Source organism: Haliotis rufescens, unplaced genomic scaffold (genome assembly GCF_023055435.1).
Source record: "Haliotis rufescens isolate VD_foot unplaced genomic scaffold, xgHalRufe1.0.p SCAF_3, whole genome shotgun sequence".
NCBI lineage: Eukaryota > Metazoa > Mollusca > Gastropoda > Lepetellida > Haliotidae > Haliotis > Haliotis rufescens.
The window spans coordinates 14,552,607-14,579,085 of NW_025964001.1; the positions used below are offsets into that span (position 1 = coordinate 14,552,607).

Consider the following 26,479-nt stretch of genomic DNA (forward strand, 5'->3'; position numbering starts at 1 on the left):
GTACTGTACAGCTTCGATTATTTACAGGTTGCTGTCACATCGCTGGAATGTGGCTATTAATAACACATAGTTCAAAGAGGAGTCAGTTGATAAAGTTTGGATTTATTATGTTATTATGGAATAATAAACACAATTTATTTGTTTGTATGACATGGAGGACTTCGCTGTGGACATATTTACATGGAAGAACAAGTCGATAAATACAGCATGTATATGTTTGTCGAGGCAGAACACTTAACTTCAGAGGTTGAAAACAAGATGAAGCAGCGTAGACCATTAGAAAGGGACACAATCGCGACTCTCAACATCTCAAAAAGCATATTTTACAACCTTTCAAAAAACATATTTTACAACCGTTCCCAAAACATATTTTACAACCTTTCAAAAAGCATATTTTACAACACATATAAACAATGTCCTTTACGTCTGATATGGTACTGGCATCGCCTTACCACATGGATGGGGGCGTGTAGAGTGAGTGAGTGAGTACGGTTTTACGCTGCTTTTAGCAATATTCCAGCATCAAGGGTCCCCGTCGACTTCACCTTGCACCACGTTGGCCGATGAAGTGCACTTCATGTCAAATGTAAGCTGGTCGCGGGTTCGAATCCCAGTTTCGCCATGATAAAGATCATTGGTCTGTCGGCACTATACCCGTGCTGATGTGTTTCGTCACCATGTTGAACAGTCTGGGAGATTTTGGTTCTCATTAAACTGACGTGCCGCGTAAACTCGAACACACTCACTATGTACACGGAGTCTAACTATTTGTACGGAATAGCACCAACTGATGTACAGACACTGTGACAAACCCATTTTGGATTCCAAGTTTTTCAGATTCTCGACGCCATCATCCAATATGAATGTCATGTGACGCCATTATTCACAGAACGATATTCCGATGTCACGTGACTACAGACTGGTGGTGGCCATAGATGTGTCCTTCGCCTCTTCCATGTCCTTGATCTCAAACTTGTCCTTCACCTTTTTCGTGTCCTTCCCACTGGTCGTATTACTTTCGCCATCTTCGCTAATAGACGACTCCTGAGAGTCAAAGCACAATTGTGATTACTAACATGCATTATCGGGATATTGAATGGAGAAAATTATTCAGCTACAACAGAAAAAAAACCAAATAATTTTTTTGTTTTTAACTATGAACCTAAATATTTTTTAAATGAAAAACATATCTTGAAACAAATTCGGACAATTTATTTTTTGCAACAGATTTTTAAAAACTATTTCTTGGACAACTTATTTGCACGAACTAGCTCCAGAACCCTCCCCACGGAATATCAAATGGCGGGTCGCTTACACTGGGAATTTGAATTAAAGCATATTATACAAATAATTACTCTTGATGAGATCAAAACACGAAAACATTGGACCCGTGAACATCCGGGATAGAATTGGTCTGCAGCAACCCATGCTTGCCGGAATGGGGCCTTTACACAGGATGGCGACCTTTGTCCCTCCCGTGTGCGACCATAAAATTTGCCAGGTTGTCGTTGGAGGCTCAAAGGAGGCAGAATGGTTGCCTAGATCGTTCCAAGCTGGTACACAGGAGGTTCAGACATCGTCACGGACGCCATGGTCGCCGTGAACTTTTGAACATGTTCAAAACAGTCGCACAAAGGTCGCCGAGGAGGTTGGTTGCTCAAAGGTGGCCCAAAGGAGGCAGAAGGGAGGCACAGTGATCGCCCAATGGTCCCCAGGTAATAGATGCTTTCTGCTGAAATATTTTCCCGTCAATCTGGGCGATGCTTCTGCCTCCCTTGTGGCTCCTTTGGGCGACAATCAGCGTGCATTGAACGATGACTGTGGCGACCGCCGTGCCTCCATTCGGCGACCACGGCAACCCTTGAGACACCATGGCAATGCTTCTGCCCTTTTTCTGCCTCCTTTGAGCTACCTGTCGTGCCTCCTCAGCCTGCCTATAAATAGAGGGCGTGTACCTGCAGTGTTTCATTGTGGTTGCAGACGCTGAATAGCCCGAACAGTTACTGCTGAACAACTGCTGAAGCAGTTACATAGAAACATGAATTTCTGGGTTAAGGCGACCATTGAGCGTCCTGGTCAGTTTTTGATCGCTCAAAGGTGGCACCAAGTTCGCAGCCTTGTGTAAAGGGGCCTTAACAGGCGACTATTCTTGTCGTAAGAGGCGACTAAAGGGATCGGGTGGTCAGGCTCGCTGACTTGGTTGATGCATGTCAACGTATTCCAATTGCGTGGATCGATGTGCATGATGTCAATAACTAGATTGTCTGGTTCAGACTCGATTATTTACAGACCGCCGTCATATGGCTGGAATATTGATGAGTGCGGCGTTAAACAACAAACAAAGAAACAAACGAAAACAAGGACGCTCCGACCCGACCCCTTCTGCGGTCTGACCGGGTCGAGGCCGCATATTGACCTCTTCCAGAATAAGTATTCGTTTTGATTTGTCGAATTTCACTTTAAAGTTTATGAAGCCTTTAACCGGGCGCTGTTTCATTACAGTAACTTAACTTCGAAACGTGAAATAATTCGTGCCCAACTCGTGTTATTCCGGGACAAGCTGAATTGCAGTCGTGCCCCTCTCGTCGCGATTTGTGCGACTGGGTTCCGTCTAAGTGCAAACGGGCATAGCTAAAAGAATTTCTCAACTCGTTATAATTCACGAAGGTTTCCTCCATATACCAGTACAACATTTATTCTGGATGCTATAGAAAACAAACCGGGTCTTACATTATTATACAGTAATAACCAGACGCCATCTTGTTTTCCAGCAGACAAGTTAATATTCATCACGTGACAGGCCAATACTGATCATGTGACGATCATATTCGAGGTCAGTGTCAGTCACGTGATTTGGGGGTCAACTTTGAAATGTAGTATTTCGTCACGTGGTTGAACCAATGAAATAGCAAGATTCTTAATAGAGGTATAACACATTTGTCACCACTCGCCCCTTTCCGTAACCAGCAAGAAGACTCGCCCCCCTATCGATGAACGCTATGTGCGAAAATACGATAAACCAATCAGAATGCGCGTATGATTTCTTCGTCAAAGAATCCCTCAGAAATAATTTTTGATTATACATATGTCTTGCATCTAAAAATATACCCAAGACACAGTTAGATATGTTCAATCATACTGTATAATTCCGCATGTCAAGATGTGCTTTAAATTGCATCTGAAATATATATAATATATGGGGAAATATATGTGAACCATTACGCAACGAGTTGACAACTGTTTTAGGTATGCCCGTTTGCGCTAAGACGGAACCAGGTCGCAAAAATGGCCATGAAAGGGGCACGAGTCGATATTCGGCTTGTCCCGGAGTAACACGAGTTGGTCACGAATGGGTACAACAGTCCAATATACTAACCCTAAACGATGCTCGTCTTTTTTCTTTGATGGTATTGTTGACCTGAACGACTGTGTCCGTAATCTTGCTGAGAAGCATTGCGAGCCATGCGTAGCCCATTAAGATCCACACCACCACCAGTACCCGATATATCTCCCTATACCTCTTCGCTTGTTGCCCTGCAATAATACAAGATGGTGTTACAGGAAGATCCACCACCAGTACCCGATATATCTCCCTATACTCCTTCGCTTGTTGCCCTGCAATAAAACAAGATGGTGTTGCAGGAAGATCCACCACCAGTACCCGATATATCTCCCTATACTCATTCGCTTGTTGCCCTTCAATAAAACAAGATGGTGTTACAGGACGATCCACCACCAGTACCCGATATATCTCCCTATACTTCTTCGCTTGTTGCCCTGCAGTAAAACAAGATGGTGTTACAGGAAGATCCGCTACCAGTACCCGATATATCTCCCTATACCCCTTCGCTTGTTGCCTTGCAATAAAACAAGATGGTGTTACAGGAAGATCCACCACCAGTACCCGATATATCTCCCTATACTCCTTCGCTTGTTGCCCTGCAATAAAACAAGATGGTGTTACAGGAAGATCCACCACCAGTACCCGATATATCTCCCTATACCCCTTCGCTTGTTGCCCTGCAATAAAACAAGATGGTGTTACATGAAGATCCACCACCAGTACCCGATATATCTCCCTATACTTCTTCGCTTGTTGCCCTGCAATAATACAAGATGGTGTTACAGGACGATCCTCACCAGTACCCGATATATCTCCCTATACTTCTTTGCTTGTTGCCCTGAAATAAAACGAGATGGTGTTACAGGACGATCCACCACCAGTACCCGATATATCTCCCTATACTCCTTCGCTTGATGCCCTGCAATAAAACAAGATGGTGTTACAGGACGATCCACCACCAGTACCCGATATATCTCCCTATACCCCTTCGCTTGTTGCCCTGCAATAAAACAAGATGGTGTTACAGGACGATCCACCACCAGTACCCGATATATCTCCCTATACCCCTTCGCTTGTTGCCCTGCAATAAAACAAGATGGTGTTACAGGAAGATCCACCACCAGTACTCGATATATCTCCCTATACCCCTTCGCTTGTTGCCCTGCAATAAAACAAGATGGTGTTACAGGAAGATCCACCACCAGTACCCGATATATCTCCTTATACTTCTTCGCTTGTTGCCCTGCAATAATGCAAGATGGTGTTACAGGAAGATCCACCACCAGTACCCGATATATCTCCCTATACTCCTTCGCTTGTTGCCCTGCAATAAAACAAGATGGTGTTACAGGAAGATCCACCACCAGTACCCGATATATCTCCCTAAACCTCTTCGCTTGTTGCCCTGCAATAAAACAAGATGGTGTTACAGGAAGATCCACCACCAGTACCCGATATATCTCCCTATACCCCTTCGCTTGTTGCCCTGCAATAAAACAAGATGGTGTTACAGGCAGATCCACCACCAGTACCCGATATATCTCCCTATACGCCTTCGCTTGTTGCCCTGCAATAAAACAAGATGGTGTTACAGGCAGATCCACAACCAGTACCCGATATATCTCTCTATACTCCTTCGCTTGTTGCCCTGCAATAAAACAAGATGGTGTTACAGGAAGATCCACCACCAGTACCCGATATATCTCCCTATACTCCTTCGCTTGTTGCCCTGCAATAAAACAAGATGGTGTTACAGGACGATCCACCACCAGTACCCGATATATCTCCCTATACCTCTTCGCTTGTTGCCCTGTAATAAAACAAGATGGTGTTACAGGAAGATCCACCACCAGTACCCGATATATCTCCCTATACTCCTTCGCTTGTTGCCCTGCAATAAAACAAGATGGTGTTACAGGAAGATCCACCACCAATACCCGATATATCTCCCTATACCTCTTTGCTTGTTGCCCTGTAATAAAACAAGATGGTGTTACAGGAAGATCCACCACCAGTACCCGATATATCTCCCTATACCCCTTCGCTTGTTGCCCTGCAATAAAACAAGATGGTGTTACAGGAAGATCCACCACCAGTACCCGATATATCTCCCTATACTCTTTCGCTTGTTGCCCTGCAATAAAACAAGATGGTGTTACAGGAAGATCCACCACCAGTACCCGATATATCTCCCTATACCCCTTCGCTTGTTGCCCTGCAATAAAACAAGATGCAGTTACATGAAGATCCACCACCAGTACCCGATATATCTCCCCATACCTCTTCGCTTATTGCCCTGCAATAAAACAAGATGGTGTTACAGGAAGATCCACCACCAATACCCGATATATCTCCCTATACTCCTTCTCTTGTTGCCCTGCAATAAAACAAGATGGTGTTACAGGAAGATCCACCACCAGTACCCGATATATCTCCCTATACCTCTTCGCTTGTTGCCCTGTAATAAAACAAGATGGTGTTACAGGAAGATCCACCACCAGTACCCGATATATCTCCCTATACCCCTTCGCTTGTTGCCCTGCAATAAAATAAGATGGTGTTACAGGCAGATCCACCACCAGTACCCGATATATCTCCCTATACGCCTTCGCTTGTTGCCCTGCAATAAAACAAGATGGTGTTACAGGCAGATCCACCACCAGTACCCGATATATCTCTCTATACTCCTTCGCTTGTTGCCCTGCAATAAAACAAGATGGTGTTACATGAAGATCCACCACCAGTACCCGATATATCTCCCTATACTCCATCGCTTGTTGCCCTGCAATAAAACAAGATGGTGTTACAGGAAGATCCACCACCAGTACCCGATATATCTCCCTATACTCCTTCGCTTGTTGCCCTGCAATAAAACAAGATGGTGTTACAGGAAGATCCACCACCAGTACCCGATATATCTCCCTATACTTCTTCGCTTGTTGCTCTGCAATAAAACAAGATGGTGTTACAGGAAGATTTCAGTTGAAAACGATCTTGTGCGACCACACTATCTGTGGTGTATAATGCACTATCTTCGTTGCTACGTTTCTGGTAATATTTGAAATGTCTTGTAAGTTTTTGTGTTAAAGTAATGCCCCATCATCGATTATCCAAGGTTAATATTTCTCCATTCTATACTCTTAAAAAATAGGGGATCTTGAAATAATCGACGTCCAAAAGAAACTTTACCAGAGTTTGAAATCACTCTTGCTCAAAAACAACAAAACATACATGCATGAAGTAAAGTGTATTGAGAAGATCAATATATCAACATAATCAACACTGAAAATGACAATCATACCGCTACTGACTCGGTACATAAACAATCGCTCACGTTCAATAACTCGAGCTTTCAGAATCATGGACAATAGGCAGAGTACATAAACAATCGCTCACGTTCAATAACAAGTCATTAGTAGCGTGTGTGACCACCAAATGCCTCAATACACGCAAAAACTCTTCGACGCACAGAAAAAGTCAGTCGTCTGATGAGGTCACGTGGTATTTGACGCCATTCTTCTTGGAGGGCCAAGATCAGTTCTTGCCGGTTTTCTGGAGAGTGTGGTCGTTGTCGAACACGACGATCCATCAAGTCCCAGAGGTGTTCTATGGGGGACATGTCGGGTGAGCGTGCAGGCCACGGCAGGGCGTTGACGTTGTTGGCTGCGAGGAAGTTAGTGACAAATCTGGCTGTGTGGGCTCAAGCGTTGTCATGCTGATAAATGACACCACGTGGTTGCTGTTGGAGAAATGGTAAGACAACTGGACGAAGAATGTTATCCATGTAACGCTGAGCTGTCAAGTTTCCGTCCTGCCCACAGATCCCTCCCCACACCACAACACTCTCTCCACCATATGGTACGACCTCCTGCACGCAACACGCCGCCGTTCGTTCACCCCTTCGGCGGTAAACACGTTGTTTTCCATCTGTCCTAAACATACAGAATCGACTTTCGTCAGTGAAGACAACCCTCTGCCAGTCACGTCGTTGCCAACGTCGTACAGTCCGGGCCCATCTCAATCGCAGACGACGATGTTGTCAATAGCTGTCCTCTGTATCGTCTGAAAGCCCTGATTCCATGAGCCCTGAGTCTCCTGGCCACTGTCTGTCGACTAACCCTGTGACCTAAGGCATTTGTCGCCGATGACGTCACTGTCAGGAAGCGATTTCGGAGGTGCAAGGTACGCAAGTACCGGTCATCATGGGGCGTGGTCACCCTGGGTCTGCCTGTTCTTGGCCTGTCAGCGGTCCGCTCTGTCTGTCTGTAACGTTGCATCAATACAATATGGGCGTGAGTGGCTCCCATCTGTACCAAACCCACGTTGTTCGACTGTCGTGGCATTTCTTTTGTGTTTTTTTTATCATTGTGGATGACTGACTTGCCGTCGCAATCGTTTTATACCCTTACCCGCACGTGCATTTCAGTTGTCCGTGGTGCACGTGTTTTTCACTTTTTCGCGTGTTATCTCGCAAACATGTAACAAACGATTAACATTTCCCGCATACACTATTGTTGTATTTAGGTTATCATGTGTTTTAGATAGACTTCACCGAAAAATTTGTTTATACTTTGTCTGAAATTTATATTTTCAGTTGGTAAAGTTTCTTTTGGACGTCAGTTTATAAATGTTAATACTCAACCCACAAAAAGTACGAAAATCAGTACTTTACCAAGAAAGTGTTATCCCAAATAGAACATTTGTTACATTTGACCGCCTTCTAAATGGCATTCGTGTGTTCATAGCTTTCGGCCATGGGAGCCAATTTACACTTGTCAGAGGGGTACTCAAAGTACGTGATCTAGACTATCAGTTGTTGGACTTTCATTTTTGTGGAAGCCTTGGAGGCTGAGTGGGTTAGATTGCTGACTTTGTGTGCAGGCGATTAGGTGCCTCACTCTGGCAGTGTGGATTCGAATCCTGGATGGTCCCCCCCCCCCTAAAGTACGAGAATCTGTACTGTTAAAGTGTTATCCCAAATATAACAATTGTTACGTTAATACCAAGTATCATAACAATGTAAAGTGTTAACAAACATCCTATGCAAGAACGTTAATATCTGTCAAACTTATCACCAAGACACATCCAATAGTTGGCACGCGCCTCACACGTGCGAAGGGTGTCATTCCTGATTTTGACACTTTCAAGGAAGGTCGATTAATCTCTGTGGACCATTATTTCTGTCAGTATTGAATCTGCTCATCATTTTGTTGTGATTTTCTTGATTTCATGCAACGTTTGTTGATGAACTTGCGATGATGAACGGGCTTTTGGCATGCTGGAAACTGGCAGAAGTCAGCGTGCAGTAGCGCATACGTTCAATGTTTCCCAGTCTGTGATTAGCAGACTATGGAACTGGTCACAACAAACCCAAATGTTGATCAACCCCATCGATGACAAGTGTACAGGATCCAAGCTCTTAGAAATCGAGCTCAAACGGCGAATCACATTGTTGCAAACTTTCATCAGGCTACTGGAGTACGAGTCTACATGCAGTTCATCTTCATGTGGGGGCACGGGTGGCCCAGTCGTCTAAGGCGCCGCGATTCGCTGTGCAGAGTTGCGTCCCTTAGGCACGCCAGAAACCTATGATTGTGGGTTCGAATCCCGGTTCGCCCCGATTATGTTTCTAGGTTTGTCAGCACCGTGCTCGTGGGTTTCACCAAAGTGGTAAACGTCTGAGACCTGCATCACTTCGGGCTTTCCTCCCACATTAAGCTGACACGCCGCGATATAACTGGAATACTGTTAAAAGCGGCGTTAAACCCAACTCACTCACTCATCTTCATGCTCTTCGGCCACCTGTTGTGTCGCTCCTTACAACAGACATCATTGATGTACACAAGGTCAAATTGGGGTAATCGTTGCTGGTCATGTGTCATGTTTTCGGATGAGTCCCGTTCACTTTGCACTTCCTTAATAGGCATGGTCGTGTCTGGCGACGTCGAAATGAACGTCAAGCCAAAGTCAACCTGAGACAGGAAGTCTACACTTTCAGGTATGGAACAGGACTGTGTTTTAATTTACACGTTCGATATACACATCAATATGATGTACAACACATGTATGGGTAATAGACCACTTACCTGGCACATAGTCACCAAAACCCACTGTTGTCATGGTGATGACACAATAATAAAGCGACTCTCCGTAAGTCCATTTTTCGGCCGTCGAAAAAACCACTGCTGGTATAAACAGCCATATTAGAAGTCCAACTAGCACGAATAGGCCGTTCTTCAAGTATAACTCAACATTTGGATGTTTTGGAAAGAACACTTTGTCCAAGAGTTTGCGCATTGGAAGCTGCAACTTGACGCCAATGTTGACGATGAAGGCTCCACACAGGGGTATTCCTACCAGAGCATAGAACACACAGAAGGCCTGCCCCCCTGGGGTCACTGGGGACATGTTGCCGTATCCTATAAAGGAAACATTTCACAGATCAGAAAAGACGTTAACTTGTCCTAAAACGACCACATTTAAGTCAGGACATGAAATATGCTTATAACAGATTGTGGAAAGGGTTTTGACGTCCTGGGCCCCGTTTCACAAAGCAATCTTAGCGCTAAGTCGTACGTAACTCCCATTCTTTAACACTGACTTACGACAGTCGTAGCGCTAAGATCGCTTTGTGGAACGGGTCCCTGGTCATGAAATTGATAAGACGCCATACCTCTGCTTAACTCCCACACATATTGTCCCCTGCAAAAAAATGAAAAGGGAGGGATGGGGATTGGGTATTGGGAAGTATTATTGTATGATTCAAATAACGTGTTCCAGGAAATACTGGAATAATTGTTTGTTTGTTTGTTTGTGTGTTTGTTTGTTTAACGCCGCACTCAGCAATATTCCAGCTACATGACGGCGGTCTGTAAATAATCGATTCTGGACCGGAAAATCCAGCGATAGACATCATCAGCATCAATGAAATGTGCTGTGGGTCAAACTATATATATTTGGTTCCTGCTTTCAGAGTATGAGATTGGTCGGCCCCTATGTATTCGAATCAATCTGAAGCTTCCGGTATTAAATACATGCGAGGACGCATGGGTGGCGCAGTCGTCTAATGCGCAACAATTCGCAGAGTTGTATCCCTTGGGCACGCCAGAAACCTCCGATCGTGGGTTCAAATCCCGGTTTGTCCGGATTATGTTTCTAGGTTTCCTAGCACCATACCCGATCTCGTGGGCTTTTCTGAAGTGGTGAACGTCTGAGACCTGCATCACTTAGAGCTTTCCCCCCACATCAAGATGACACGCCGTGATATAACTGGAATATTGTTCACAACAGCGTTAAACCCAACTCACTTACTCAAAACAAGCGACATCTAACACAGCAGGATGCAAGTTCCTTCCATAACATCAGAAACTACCAGATGGAGATCTAAGGAATAAATACACGAGCACAATTATTGATGAAATCATTATGAAACACAAATTTGACCAAAGATCATATTCCTGTTCATATATGAGCGATACCATCTCTATTCTATAGATTTTGGCTTAGGAGCCATTTTGGAAATCCTTTGTATTGTCAGCGAGAGGCATCGCAATCGGCGCCTTCCTGGGTGATGAAGTTACCATGTACACCGAGGCAATCCGATAGCAATTTCCCATACACTGTATGGATATAAGTATCGAGGTTATTCAACTAACCAATGGTAGTGACGATAGTAAGCGAAAACAAGAGGCAGCTGAAGAAGTCCCAGTTGTCCTTGGAGGTGGTGTTGGTGGTGACGAGGACGCCTTCATCATAAGCAGCCATCATCTTCATGATGAACACCTCGAAGTCAGCAGGTGACAGACAGGTGTAGTTAGCTGGAACAGCAAACGAAATAGGTGTAAGAAGTGTAATTGGGAACCCCGAGGGAGATAGAATTGGTCCCAGCAAACTATGCTCGTCTATGAAGACGGGATCGGGTGGTCAGACTCGGTGACTCGTCTCCGTATTGAGTCGGGGTGCATGGTTGCTCGCCGGTCCAGATTCGATTATTTACAGACCGATGTCAGAGCTGAAATATTGTTGACTGCGGTGGTAAGTAACAAACAAACCTGAGGGGACCGACCACACGAACAGCTGGTGTATGTACACGAATACATTGCCAGATGTATGGAAGAACTCAATGAGCATTAATGGATGCCCAACACGGCCCATAGACAGTAACTGTGACGTTTCTCTTTAAATCGAATCTGCGCGTTTTGCTTATTGTGCTCTGATATACCCATTGTGCATTGATATACACTGATATACCCATTGTGCGCTGAGATACCCATTGTGCGCTGATATACTCATTGTGTGCTGATATACCCATTGTGCACTGATATACACATTGTGCGCTGATATACACATTGTGCGCTGAGATACCCATTGTGCGCTGATATACCCATTGTGCGCTGATATACTCATTGTGCGCTGATATACCCATTGTGCGCTGATATACACATTGTGTGCTGATATACCCATTGTGCACTGATATACCCATTGTGCGCTGATATACCCATTGTGCGCTGATATACGCATTGTGCGCTGATATACTCATTGTGCACTGATATACCCATTGTGCGCTGATATACTCATTGTGCGCTGATATACTCATTGTGTGCTGATATACTCATTGTGTGCTGATATACCCATTGTGCGCTGATATACACATTGTGCGCTGATATACTCATTGTGCGCTGATATACCCATTATGCGCTGATATACCCATTGTGCGCTTAAATACTTCGAAGTTAACTACTCAACAGAAGTTTACGAAGACCCTTTTCTTTTGTATGATTTGTTTTTTTGTTTGTTTTATTTTGTTTGTTGTTTAACACCGCAATCGGCAATAATCCAGCTATATGACGGCGGTCTGTAAATAATCGAGTCTGGACCAGACAATCCAGTGTTTGATATCATGAGCATCGATCCACGCAATTGGGATACGATGACATGCATCAACCGAGTCTGACCACCCGATTCCGTTAGTCGCCTCTTACGACAAGCATAGTCGCATTTTATGTCAAACATGGGTTGCTGATGACCTATTCTGACCCGAATCTTCACGGGTCGCTTTTATTTGACTATACTTAATGTGTCATATGAAAGAATCGGGTTTTTTTTAAATTTCATTTGTGTAGAAATCTGCCCTACGTGGAAGACGCTTCCAGGATGACGAGGACATAAAGTCTGCCACAGAGGCATGGTTAGAGGGCCAATCTGCGGATTTCTATAAAAGTGGTATTAAAAGCTTGAAGGACAAATAGAATAAGTGTATTGAGGTGAATGGAGATTATATTTAAAAATAAACATGCAAATTATATTTTGCGACATGGTCTTATATTGAAGTTGCAAAACTTATTGAACGCCCCTCGTATATATATCATGGCATGGTGACAAAAAAGTGCAAATATTACACACGCAGCAATGTTTGGCAGCATGGCTCAGTTGTGTACCTCAACCTCAACAACGTGGACATGTGTGCACACTTGTCATCTTGGAATTGAATAATAGGAGTTGGGGTATTTTTTGGCTCTTATCAAAGGAAGGCATGCTGGAGAAATACCATGTTGTCTTATTTATTTATAGTTTTTTTTATGTTCTTGCTTATCCCCTTGCGTTGACATATCTGTGCACAATACACTTATGCAACAGGGATTGAAATCTGCTCCTCCACACCCGCAGTCTGTAGTCTACAGATATACATTTTGAGTGTCAGTATTATGTTAACTCACAACATGTTTATCACAATATACTATTCAACTTTTGATAAGGATATTATGAGTGTCCAGGCAGGGAGTGGATGTGACTGATCGCTGGGATAAGTTGTCATACAAACAGCATTCAATGTCGCTTCGGAACAGACCCATTTTCAGCATCATTACTAAACAAGATATTTATCTAACATTACCTAAAGCCGTTGTTTCAAGCTCTGTCATAGTTTAACATAGCTCAGTATCCTTATCACAAGTTGAGTAGTATACTATACTGCACTCGTAATAAGTAAACAGCAAGGGTGTGAGTTATGCCAATAAAGACACAGGACAACCGATGAGTGAGTTAGTTGGGTTTAACGCCGCTTTGAACAGTATTCCAGTTATATCACGGCGTGTCAGCTTAATGTGGGAGGAAAGCCCGAGGTGATGCAGGTCTTAGACGTTTACCACTTTGGCGAAACCCACAAGCAAGGGTATGGTGCTGACAAACCTTGAATCAATTCGGGGCGAATCGGGATTCGAACCCAATCATAGGTTTCTGGCTTGCCCCAGGGACGCAACTCTGCTCGGCGAATTGTTGCGACCACTGGGCCACCCGTGCCACCCGGACCGATGAAGGTCGAAATTGAGACAGGGACAAACATTGCCAGAAATTCTTATCACCATGGACCGACAGACAGATGAGAAAAGATGGATGGTGGTTGGCAGACAAACCGGGGATACTTCAGTCAACAGATACTGACCCATAAAGTCTTTGACGGAGCCGAGCTGGACTTCTCTGACCTGGGCCTCCCTGGGGTGCTCGATGTGGTGGAACATGAGTGCCCCCAGACACAGGTACACGATGAGGATGACCCCCAGCACGCTCACGTACCGGCACAGCATGTTGAAGTGGACGATCACCTGCAACAAACTCAGTCATGATGATCAAGGCCATCAATAACAAGACCTTGGGCGGTCTAGTAGTAGAAGGTCCTGCCGGAGAGCGGGTTCGATCCCCGGCCGCGTCATACCAAAAGACGTTAAAAGATGGTACTTGTTGTCACCTTGCCTGGCGCTCGGCTTTAAGGGGCTAAAAGAAGGACTGGTCGGCTCGGAGTCAGTAGAATGATTGTGTCTGAGTGGGGTATTCATGTTAAACTGGGGCATGGTACTATAAAATCGGCATCAGTCCAGACTACAAGCAGCCAAGCACACACACGTCCCAATATACAGTATGTGCAATAATCTTGAGGTGAGGTGAGGTGAAATGGGGTTTAACGTCGCGTCCAAGATTATTGCACTTATATAGCGACGTGCATGTAGGTGTGTGTGTTTGTGTGGCTGCTTGTACTAGTCCGGACTGATGCCGATTTATAGTGCTAGCTCACTGAGATACCATGCCGCAGTTTAACATGAATACCCCACTCAGACACAGTATACTGACTCCGAGCCGACCAGTCCTTGTTTTAGCCCCTTAATGCCGGGCGCCAGACAGGGTAACAACAAGTACCATCTTTTAACGTCTTTTGGTATGACGCGTTCGGGGATCGAACCCCGGACCTTCCGCTCTCCGGGCGGACGCTCTACCACTAGACCACTGAGGCGGTCCAATAATCTTGAAAGCGACGTTTAACCCCATTTCACCCCCAATAAATAATTGTTAAAACCACCTGATTCTTTCATGGCATGACAGATCAGCTATAAATTCTTACAGCCTCTTTTTAGCAGTATAATTCGTTCGTTTGTTGTTTAACGCCGCACTCAGCAGTATTCCAGCTATATGACGGCGGTCTGTAAATAATCGAACAGACAATCCAGTGATGGTCATCATGAGCATCGATCCACGCAATTGGGATACGATGACATGCATCAACCAAGTCAGCGAGCCTGACCACCCGATCCCGTTAGTCGCCTCTTACGAGAATCATAGTCGCCGTTCATGGCAAGCATGGGTTGCTGAAGACCTATTCTACCCCGGATCTTCACGGGTCTTTAGAAGTATAAATAACTTCCAAAAGACACCTGCCATGACAGATTAACTATACTCATATAAAAGCATCGGGTGGTCTTTAACCTATTTTAAGTAGTCCATGTGGTACATATCTGAGTCTCCGCCAGCAGCAGCATGTGGTTCAGATGGAGCTCACGACTGCGAGTGTACATGTTAAACATGTAGCATTAACTCATTAGGCCAACCTCAAAGGCGTATCTACCTGCTTGTCAGCAACACAAATAACTACATGAGGATGAAATAGGGGTATGTTTTAAGTAGTGTTAAAGGTTAAGAAAGAAACGTTATATTCTGGGTATGCAACTGATTACAAACACTGAAAGTACTTCGCTGGTATTGTATTACGTCAAGCCAAAAGACGTTAAAGTATGGTACTTATTGTTACCCTGCCTGGAGCTCGGCATTAAAGGGATAATACTGATCCGATCGCCTCGGCGTCAGTATATTGTGTCTGTGTGGGGTACCCATGTTAAATTGCGGCATGGTATCTCAGTGAGCTAGCACTATAAATAGGCATCAGTCCGGACCAGTACAAGCAGCCACACTTCACTGCATGAATGTCACTATGTAAGTGCAACAATCGTCATTTATATTTAGACGCATTACATACCAAATAGCCTATAGATACATGCCTAATTAAGTAATTAGGAATTTTGGCTGCCTTATTGGTATTTGCTTTCAAGTTTGGTTATAAATTAAAACTGATATCATTTTGTTCGGCGTTTGGTCAGTAATTATTATTCTCCTTAGGGTGAGTTGTAGTTGATTCCCAAAATAGTCCTATATATTTTTATTTAATTTATTTTCAGATGTGAGGTGGGGTGAAATAGGGTTTAACGTCGAGATCAAATCATAGAACAATCGACGAAACGTGTGTGTGTGCGCACGTGTGTGTGTGCGCGTGTGTGTGTACGTGTGTTTGTGCTAGCTCATTGAGATATCCAATCTCATTAAAATCAGATCTTACTTCTCGCTATCGCTAAACAAAGATCTGAGGACATCCCATTACGGGTCACGCAAGAACGACCTTTCATCCGACCAATCAAAGCATCGCTTACCAGATCCTGAAAGTGACAGTCGGAATGCGTTTTCTAATCATGCAACCTCGAAAACGTTAACACGGGGTATTCCGAACGACAGTTACGGCCCGTACGACTGATTCCGTCAAAATTATCGTCTCTCTCTCGCTTCCGTGGGATAAACATTTGAACGGAGGAGGCGTTGCACAGTACGTGGGAAGCACTGCCATACAATCGCAACCATATATTAGACATTCCGGAATGTCCTTTTTATTCAGTTTTCAAAATTTTAATCGAGAACTGTGTCAACATATATTTCTAGCGTAGTCTGAAATGTAACTCGCCAGGTTGAAACGAGTGCTGTGAAGCCCGAGTAAGCTGCTTTCTAATTGGCTGATGTCGACTTCTGGTTAGACACTGTATACTGACTCCGAGCCAACCAGTCCATGATTTATTGTCTTCATTCTGCGCGCCAGGCAGGGTAAAACAAGTGCCATCTTTTGGCGCGGCCGGGGGTCGAATCACCGACCTTCCGCTCTCCAAGCAGATTCTATTAGATCACGGGTGCCGTCTCATTATCAGAACTGGCTGAGTATATAATCTGCATCAGTCTGATTGGTTGAAAAGCGTTGTTAGATGGGATTTGAAGCACGGTAGCTTCTTGACTATCCAGGGCTGGTGGAATAGCCTTTGTATATATACCTTGTGGCTAAAGGATTCGATTACACACGTGTACGATGTGTGACGTCATTTTTTGGTGTTCCTTGCCTTGATATTGCTGGAATATTTAAAAAAGGTGAAAACCAAACTCACGCACTCATTCTTCACTAACCACGAAGAATAAATAATGTTCTTACAAACCCAGGTGTTTTCAGTTGTCATGGAATCAGACAACATCCTTGTTATGATTCACGAGGACAATTCCTATTTGTTTGTCTAATGATATATAGTAAACTACGGTTATAACGAACACGCTTATAACGAACTGACGGATATAACGAACTTACTTTTTGGTCCCGACTATTTGCTGTAGTTATGCTGTTTATATGCTTATAACGAACTACGGTTATAACGAACTAAAATTAGTAGTCCCTTTGAGTTCGTTTTAACCGTAGTTTACTGTATTATTAAGACAATGCTACAGGATATCTTACGAAACTATACATTCTACATTTTATCTCTCCCTTGGGAAATAATTTCATACATGATTGATGGTATTAATTCCTTAAGGAAAAATAAACCCCTCCGTAATTCCTCGTCGCCTGTTAGTTATTCCCATAGTATGACTCTCTGTAGTTCCCAGACATTACCGACCCGTGAAGATCCGGGGTAGAATAGGTCTTCAGCAACCCATGCTTGCCGTAACAGGCGACTATGCTTGTCGTATGAGGCGACTAACGGGATCGGGTGGTCAGGCTGGCTAACTTGGTTGATGCATGTCATCGTATGCCAATTGCGTGGATCGATGCTCATGATGTCAATCCCTGGAATGTCTGGTCCAGACTCGATTATTTACAGACCGCCGTCAAATAGCTGGAATATTGATGAGTGCGGCGTTAAGAACCAACCAACCAACCAACCAACCAACCAACCAAACATTACCAATAACCTTTGCATTTACGATGTCTGAAGATTTTTCCCAATTTGAGTGTGCTATGGACAATTCATATTCATCGAATTCCATTTGGCACAGACTTTAACTCGAAGTTACAAACATTAGAAATCACGGAATTTTAGATGCATCTTAACAGTATCTACTACTTAATTTTTCTCTACACCTTACTATCTTACCGTTAGACTATGGCCCCCTTCCTTTTCCCGACACTTGCAGGAGCCTTTCCCTGTGCCACTTACATCAATACTTCCACTCATCGCTTTCATATTAAGGCCGGGAAGTTAGGCCTATCTGCTTCTCCCCGTGCAAGCAGTGCTAGCTTCTATACAGAATCAGCTCCCCATGTGCCATATTTATAAGCTTCTGTTTACTCAGGTTTACTGTGAGATGATGAATTATATACATTCATCGGTGGTTATATACCTTAAACCTTCGAAGACTAACTGTTCTGTCTGGTTGTGATTTTTTGTTTTGTGTGCTGTTTAAAGTCAACACATTTGGGATACAATGACACGCATCAACCAAGTCAGCGAGCCTGACCACCCGGTCCAGTTAGTCGCCTCTTACGACACGCATGGTCGCCTGTTACGGCAATCATGGGTTGCTGAAGACTTAACTTCGCGAGATAAGACTCGTTTTATTACATGTAGTATAGATCTTGATCATTGATCAGATCGTCTTGACTGGGGGCCGCCATTTTGTTTGATTTATTTGTGTGTTTATTGTTTAACGTCGCACTCAGCAATATCCCAGCTATATGACGGCGGTCCGTAAATAATTGAGTCTGGACAAGACGATCCAGTGATTGACATTATTGAGATACGATGACGTGCATCAACCATGTCAGCGAGCCTGACCACCCGATCCCCGTTTGTCGCAACTTACAAGCATAGTCGACTTGCAGCTAGAGAGGGTGTACTCATAGAGTGCACGTGCATGTCATGACGATGAAATTGACTACGCCCCCGTGGACACACGTGTTGCTCATAAGGCTATAAAGAGGTCGATATGACAAGTCGATAACATAATTCTAAAAGTCTTTTGATAGAGGTTAATTACAAACAACATAAATATAAATCAATACAAATCGAGCTAGCAGTATTACGTTTACAGCATGCTGAAACTCCATAAACAACCACATGGAAGTAATTATGGAGTATGTCACTGCGTCAGCTATCCCTACGTTAGGGTCTCAACCTTCACAATCATTTGATGAATGACACTACTCATTATTGCTCCCTGGGATAACAAAATTATTTTCACAGCAAATAAAATTCCCATCATTATCACGATACTTCTCAATTATTGTTACTGTGCAAAGTTTCTTTCACCGTTTTCAAAATCATCGGGAACCTCACACCAACACTATAATGCGCTGCTGAACTCGCCACTACAGTCGGTTTGTGGCAAAATTGCACCGATGAACTGCAGAATAAATATAAATCCGAAAGCAACAATTCGTCTTAAATGGGATCGGGATTTTGCACATATCCATTGTACTCCTTGTCGCGGACCACCCGCTACCCCTTTCTTCACAATGGTACGCGCCAGTGAGTGGACCTCATATAGTCATACGGGTTGAATTGTCAGGTCACAACTCAACTTATCCTGGCTTACCAGTAGGAAAACTGATATTCGCAACAAAACTGCAATCATGTTTTTCACTTTATTTGCCCTTTAACTCAGGGTTCATGAGGACAATATCATATGCCTTATATACACCTTCCTTTGTGAAGTATATGAGGCTCTTTCCACCTGGCGCTTGTATGTTCAGTTGGTGATCTGGTATGATTGAGTAAGTATAGGTTTGTGTGTCGCGAACACGGTCTGGTCCCCTGGGGATGCTGCACTGGCGATAGTGTAGCGCTAGCGCAGCATACCCACGGAACCAGGCTGATCATGAAAAATGAATTTTACAGATAATAGATATGTTTGATAGCTTTGTAAATAGTTATATCTTTGTGGTGAATAACAATGTATGAATAGACATGTCAGCTAGACCTGTGAGGCTTTGTGATCAAATGCAGGAAGGGAATTACAACTGTGAATTGATACTGCGCACACCATAGAGTTATAATTGCACGCGATATTGTGTTTCAGCAAATATTTATATAATGATAATCATAAGTAACAGCCGCCCAGTCAGTCGAGGTATACCACCCGAATGGCTGTCGGTGACCCATCGATACTCAGATCCATAGGGGTGCAGGGCAACCCCCACCCCCCGCCTCCCACCCTACCCTTTTGAAGTACATTAAACATGGCAACTTACATATAGGTACACGTATATACATAGTATATATCATATATAGGACTTCAGTTAGTAACATAAACAGTCAACGTCTTTACTCCGAGCTGAGCTAGGAACTTACCGTCAACTTAACGTGTATAGAATGGAACCTCGTCAAGTCAAACATCATTATAACAATATATTTTGAGACGATGTCACTGATAGGTCGCAACAGAACCAGAAGCAACGGGCAGACTCCCTGGTCTAGTGGATAAGGGTCTGATAGGAGAGCTTAAGGTTAGTGGTTAGTTTGTTACGCTGACTGGCGTTTGGCATTAAGGGGATATGACATGTTTCTGAGTGGTGTAGCAATGTGAAGTTGCTGAATGGCGAGTGAGTATGGCTATACGTCGTTCTTAGCAATATTCCAAAAATATCACGGCGGGGGAAACCGGAAATGGGCTTCACACATTGTACCCATGTCGGGAATCGAACCCGGATCTTCTGCGTGACGAGCGAACGCTTTAACCACAAGGCTACCTTGATAGCATGCTATCTCGGTGGGCTAGCACTATAAAACCGGCCTTAGTCCGGACTAACTATAGAACGGACTAACTATAGAACGTACGAACGAACGAACGAACGGACGAACGAACGAATGAGCGCGTCGCTACATATTCTTGAATGCCACATAAATTCCATGTCACCCCACCTCACTTCACCTCTTAAAGCGGCCCTCCGATTGTCTCGAACTTAGCACCGGGGACATCCAATTTACGTGTTTCACTCGGTTCGAAAGGAGACAAAGCTGGATGATAAAACTGAGACAAGCTGAAATAATACTTACTTTCTCCATGACGTGCTCTGACACAACAATGTGTGTGTTATATATTATACATTCAGTCCTATAATGACATCGACCTGTTCTGTTGCAACTCACTCACATCCAGGCGGAAAGTATGGTTGTGTAACGTGAACCGCGCTTCCGCGTGACCACTTGAACCCTATCCTAGTAGATGTAGGAATTCAGGAAAATGTTGTTTGAATGTATTGGGACCATTACAATGTTTAGCGACATCGCAGCTATACCGTTCCTATTCATTTCATTTGTAAGCAATCAAGTCGCGTTTCATAGTAACAGTGATTCCGTATTTTGTTAACACCCCATTAAAGCACTCCCGGTCCATTACACCCTGTCCTTATTTCTGTCAGTCATACGCATTCCCGGTTTGAGTCGGTGAACTAATGCGTGACATAGTTCACAGTTTCACATTACTCAATGTTTTAACCCCTCAATTCAACATCCGTGATAAGATCCTGTTTTGAATGCAACTCATTCAGCAGACAGAAATGTGTTATAGTGATATTACCCTTAGAATAGCATCTAAGCGGTACTTGTCATTGCTAGCCCGAGGACCAATGAAATGCTATCTACATACCGTATTCGACGTAATAAGCGCCCCGCTCTAATAAGCGCCCACGGCGATAATTGCTCATATATTGGCTAGTGAACAATCCCAATTAGCACCCCTTCCGATTGATCAATGTACACAAGACTTATTTATTCGCGCATAATAAGCACTCGTGTGTTACATGCACCCTTAATTATGGGCAATTAAATTCTGAAAAAATATATCTGTCGTATATAAACATTTCAGTCTGTCAGCATAAACCACGAAATTTATCTTTCAAATCTGTTTTTTCCACCAAAATAATATTCTTATAAGAGCCCCCTGTTTCTAATTTTGAGAGCGCCCTGGACGCTTATTACGTCGAATACGGTAATGTAAAATAGATGGCCTGTATTACGAGTGATCAACATACGTGATCAAACAGTGTCAGACCCGGAAGCAGAACTTATAACGGCATAAATTGGTTTTACTGTAATATATTTGACTGCTTTGCAAATACATTAATTATACATAAATCGAGTAGAGGATAGATAATAGGCGCTCGATTAACAATTATCACATCGACAGTATTTCAGCCATATTGTGACTATGAAAGGCTATACGTAATACATATGCTGAACCGTAAAAGAAACGTCACCCAACATTGCATGAAAAGCTGTCATTTAAATATCTGGGTAATTTTTGTCAAAGTTTCTAAAATTTACCATTACCTTGTCCGGAAAAATGAAATTTGTTGATGAAAAAAACAAAGCCTATAACAATTAAACCGATCGCCCAAGCGCATTACGGTAACGGCCATGGTAACCCGATGCACGTGAGTTCCTTGCAAATTGAAATGCACATGCGTTCCCCCATTTCTTGCCCTATAAAAATCCACCCAGATCGGATAACATTCATTTGTTATTGAATTGCTACCACATGCCAAGATTGACAAGAAATCAGCGACATCAAGCCCTTGGACAATTGCAAGCTGGACAAACCGCCCGGCAAGTAGCCAATGCATTTCAAGTCCACGTAAGGACCATACACAGGCTCCAGCAACGGTACCAGACCACCAACACTACAGATAACCGACCACGTAGTGAAAGACCAAGGGTCACCACCCGACGTCAGGATCGTCAGATTGTGCGACAGAATCTTCAAGATCGCTTTGTTACTGCTGCGGTAACTGCTCGACAGACCATGGGGACACACAAGCGACACCGTGCGTCGACGATTGACGAGCAGACACCTCCACTGCCACAGGCCACACCTAGGACCCATTCTGACACCACGTCATCACCGGGACCGCCTTTAGTGGGCAACACAGCACCATCATTGGCGCCACTAGCAGTGGGGAAGAGTCCTCTTATCAGACGAGGGCCGTTACTGTATCTCAACAGCAGATGGCAGAGAGAGTCTGGCGACGCCGTGGAAAACGTTATTTGGATGCTTGTGTTGTTGAGAGAGACTCGTGGGGTGGTCCGAGCATCATGGTGTGGGGTGGAATTGGTCTTGCACAGAGGGTCGCCCCTGTGGTCTTCCAGAACATCGGTCCAGGAAGAGGCAATGGTGTCACAGCAGCTCGGTACATTGATACCACACGCCATACCTCATTTGGCACGTCGCCGCAACCACGAGTTTCAGCATGATAACGCCCGTGCCCAGACTGCGAGAGCAACAAGAGACTTTCTCCAGCAGAATGGCATCAGAACATGCAGTGGCCTGCCCTCAGTCCCGATAGAAATCCCATTGAGCACCTGTTGGATGAGATTCAAAGACGACTGATTGAAGGCCGACAACTGCAGCTAAACTGCGTCAGGCGTTCCTCAGAGTGTGGGCTCAAGTGCCTATGGCCTTCATCAACCGCCTCATCCATTCCATGTATCGACGTTGCACGGCCGTCATCAATGCACATGGTGGACACACGAGTTACTGATCTATGATGTCATTTTCTCAGAGACTAGTGTTGTGTTTCACTTTAAGAGCACATGACACTTTAATTTCAACCTTGATGATTTTGCCAAGTTTCGTCTTTTTTAATATGTCTCAAAGAATGTTTACACTGTTTGGACAAATAAGGTTTCTCATATATCGTCTTGATATTTCTCCACTGGGGCGCGGGTGGCCCAGTCGTCTAAGGCACCGCAGTTTTCTGAACAGAGTTGCGTCCCTTGGACACGCCAGAAACCTATGAACATGGGTTCGAATCCTGGTTCACCCCGATTATGTTTCTAGGTGTGTCAGCACCATACCCGTGCTCAAGGGTTTCACCAAAGTGGTAAACGTCTGAAACCTGCATCACATTGGGCTTTCCTCCCACATTAAGCTGACATGCCGTGGTATAACCTGAATATTGTTCAAAGCGGCGTTAAACCCAACTCACTCACTTATTCTCAAACACGGAAAATGTAACGTAACTAATTTACTGCTTATCCTTGCGGTAGAAAATTGATCGATAGCGCAACTTGCTATACATAAGAGCTGTCACATATTGCGTATAACTTGTTTATCTTATGAAAAAAACTTAATCGATTTACAGTATGCTTTGTCTGCAACATGCGCTTGATATATATTTCTGCTAACCGAATCATAGTAATTTACAGTGGCAACAGCTTGATTGTAACCCTCGCGCCTGGTACTAGGTTTACAACATAAAGCAATACCCGTTAGTTCTGTAACATCGCTCTCGTTACAAGCTTTGATATTATTATCCCCTGCCACGAAGTGGCCGTCTCAAAAAACATAAGAGACATCTGAAACAATCTTGGCATATAGATAGGTCTAGTTGTGAACTGGTGCCTTTGGAAAGTTTGGGATTTAAAAAAAATAAAATTTTCGAGTTTCAATGGCAACGACTTTGACTTAGGCTGAAAATGGCGGTTGTGCTCCTTTTCGGAGCAGATCTTGAAAACCGTACAATATTTATTCACCAAACTTGGCACATAGATAGATCTAGGTCTAGTGGTAAACTAGTCCCTTTTGATAGTTTGTGATTATTGAAAAAAATATTTTTCGAGTTTCCATGGCAACAACTTTGACTGAAACTGGCGGTAATGCTCGTTTCCGGAGGGCTATTGCCTTGCACACAACCGTACATGTCATATTTGCGGGGGATGTGAGTAATTCATGCTTGTTTAGAATACAGCGGATCCTCTTTATCTCGAACTTCATCAACTCAATTGATAGTTTATGACGCTCTCCCTTTATGGTCTAGACCGAATTATTATCACCACTATGGTCACATATCGACACTCCGCTTGGCTCGAAGTATGGATACCTCGATGTATTTGATGGTTTTCAGTTGTTCGAACTTCATCAACTCAATTGATAGCTTATGACGCTCTCCCTTTATGGTCTAGACCGAATTATTATCACCACTATGGTCACATATCGACACTCCGCTTGGCTCGAAGTATGGATACCTCGATGTATTTGATGGTTTTCAGTTGTTCGAACTTCATCAACTCAATTGATAGCTTATGACGCTCTCCCTTTATGGTCTAGCCCGAATTATTATCACCACTATGGTCACATATCGACACTCCGCTTGGCTCGAAGTATGGATACCTCGATGTATTTGATGGTTTTCAGTAGTTCGAGTTGTCTAGGTTTATTTGTTTCTGTGTAACAGCTGAAAATGTACCTCTCTTCTGACAGAAGGGAGATGGCAAGTTAGTTCTGAGTTTGCCGGAGAATCTCCTTAATTATCGACTCCGCTTAACTAGGATGAAGGAGTCACTGAGTGCGAACGTGAGTGAGTATTTTTTCCAATATTACCAATATTCAATCAATATCACCAGAAATTGACAGCGCCCACTGATCATATATGTGGAATCGAACTCGGTTATTCGGCGTCACAAGCGAACGCTTTAACTACTTGGCTACCAATTCACACCCTTGCTTTACAAGAAACACAGATAACTCAGTATCTCCACGTTTATTCGAATATGAAATTATCAATTGATTTTAATGCACTGCATAGCTGTGTATCTGTGAGAGGTAGAATTCAGGTGGATATAGTTGGTCTGGCCCCTCGAATTCCTCTCAGTGACAACCGATTGTTGTTGCAGAAAGCACCTACCCGATAAGCAGGATGATAAACACGTCCGCGACCCCCATAACACGAAATGAGATGAACTGTAACGCCCTGAGACGAGCCCTTACAAAAGTTCTTTAGAAACTTGCTAGACTTGGGGTAATTTGATGACACAGACGCCTAGTCTTTGTTGGCCAACCTCTTTACTAGTGTTAGCTATCATGTGTCATATAGAATGGGGACGATTATGTTAAATCGAGTCAAACAATGCAATAATCGGCTGCAGGAATTCTTAAAAATGTACTAATAATTTAACATATCCAACATGACTAAAAAAATGTAAGAATTTATGTAATGGTGTCGACCAATAGTAAACTTTACACTTACTTACTTACTTACTTTGGAGATTTAACGCGCGCTTTCCGACTGATGCGTATTTCGCACTTTACAAAACCAATTCTTCTTAAGTATCGGCTTCGCTAAATGATATCCGGACAACTCGACACTTTCGGGCGGTGATTGGATGAAGACGGTGATGTAGTATTATTGTGGCCAATCACAGAAAGCGTAATAGAAAGTGTCCTATATAGACACCTCTGTGATAACTGAGTCCCCGGGGTCACATGGGAGTGTGTGGGGGAGGTGTGCAAATGATAAAGACTTTGGGTGTGTTTTGTCTGTTAGATTTGAAAAGCTCGGGGGCTTGTATGTGGGTTTGTTTCTGAGGGAATTACGGTGTGGTGTTAACAGTGAACATATTTTTGTGGGCTATTCTGGCTTTGAAGTGTGTGTGTGTGTGTGTGTGTGTGTGTGTGTGTGTGTGTGTGTGTGTGTGTGTGTGTTTGGTTGATTGAGTACATGTGTGTACTCTATATTCTTTGTATATATTCTTGACACGTAAAACTAGGTAAATGGTATCCCATATGTTACAAATGGCCATGTTAATACAAGACACAAAATTAACTATTTATGATTATGATTATTGTTATTATTCATTTTACTCAGACGATTTGATGGTTTAACCAGACACGACATTCTTGTATAAACAATCAAGTCTAAATGATCAGCTTAACACTTAAAGTCCCTCGCTGACAATTCTTCTCGTTCTTGAATTAAACATATATATTTTTAATCAATGAATAAACTGTTTA

At 43.5% G+C, this 26,479-nt stretch overlaps 1 protein-coding gene across 1 annotated transcript; it reads right to left on the minus strand.

Annotated features, from left to right (window-relative positions):
- Positions 1–64: 64 nt before the first annotated feature.
- On the minus strand, positions 65–17,977 carry LOC124134851 (potassium channel subfamily K member 16-like). The gene is made up of 6 exons (XM_046499916.2): positions 17,845–17,977; positions 13,785–13,944; positions 10,999–11,160; positions 9,430–9,762; positions 3,377–3,534; positions 65–1,044 (listed from the first exon to the last, which is right to left on the minus strand). Exons 1-6 carry the CDS (start codon positions 17,932–17,934, stop codon positions 913–915), a joined length of 1,035 nt encoding a protein of 344 aa, XP_046355872.2. The 5' UTR covers positions 17,935–17,977; the 3' UTR covers positions 65–912.
- Between the last annotated feature and the right edge of the window lie 8,502 nt (positions 17,978–26,479).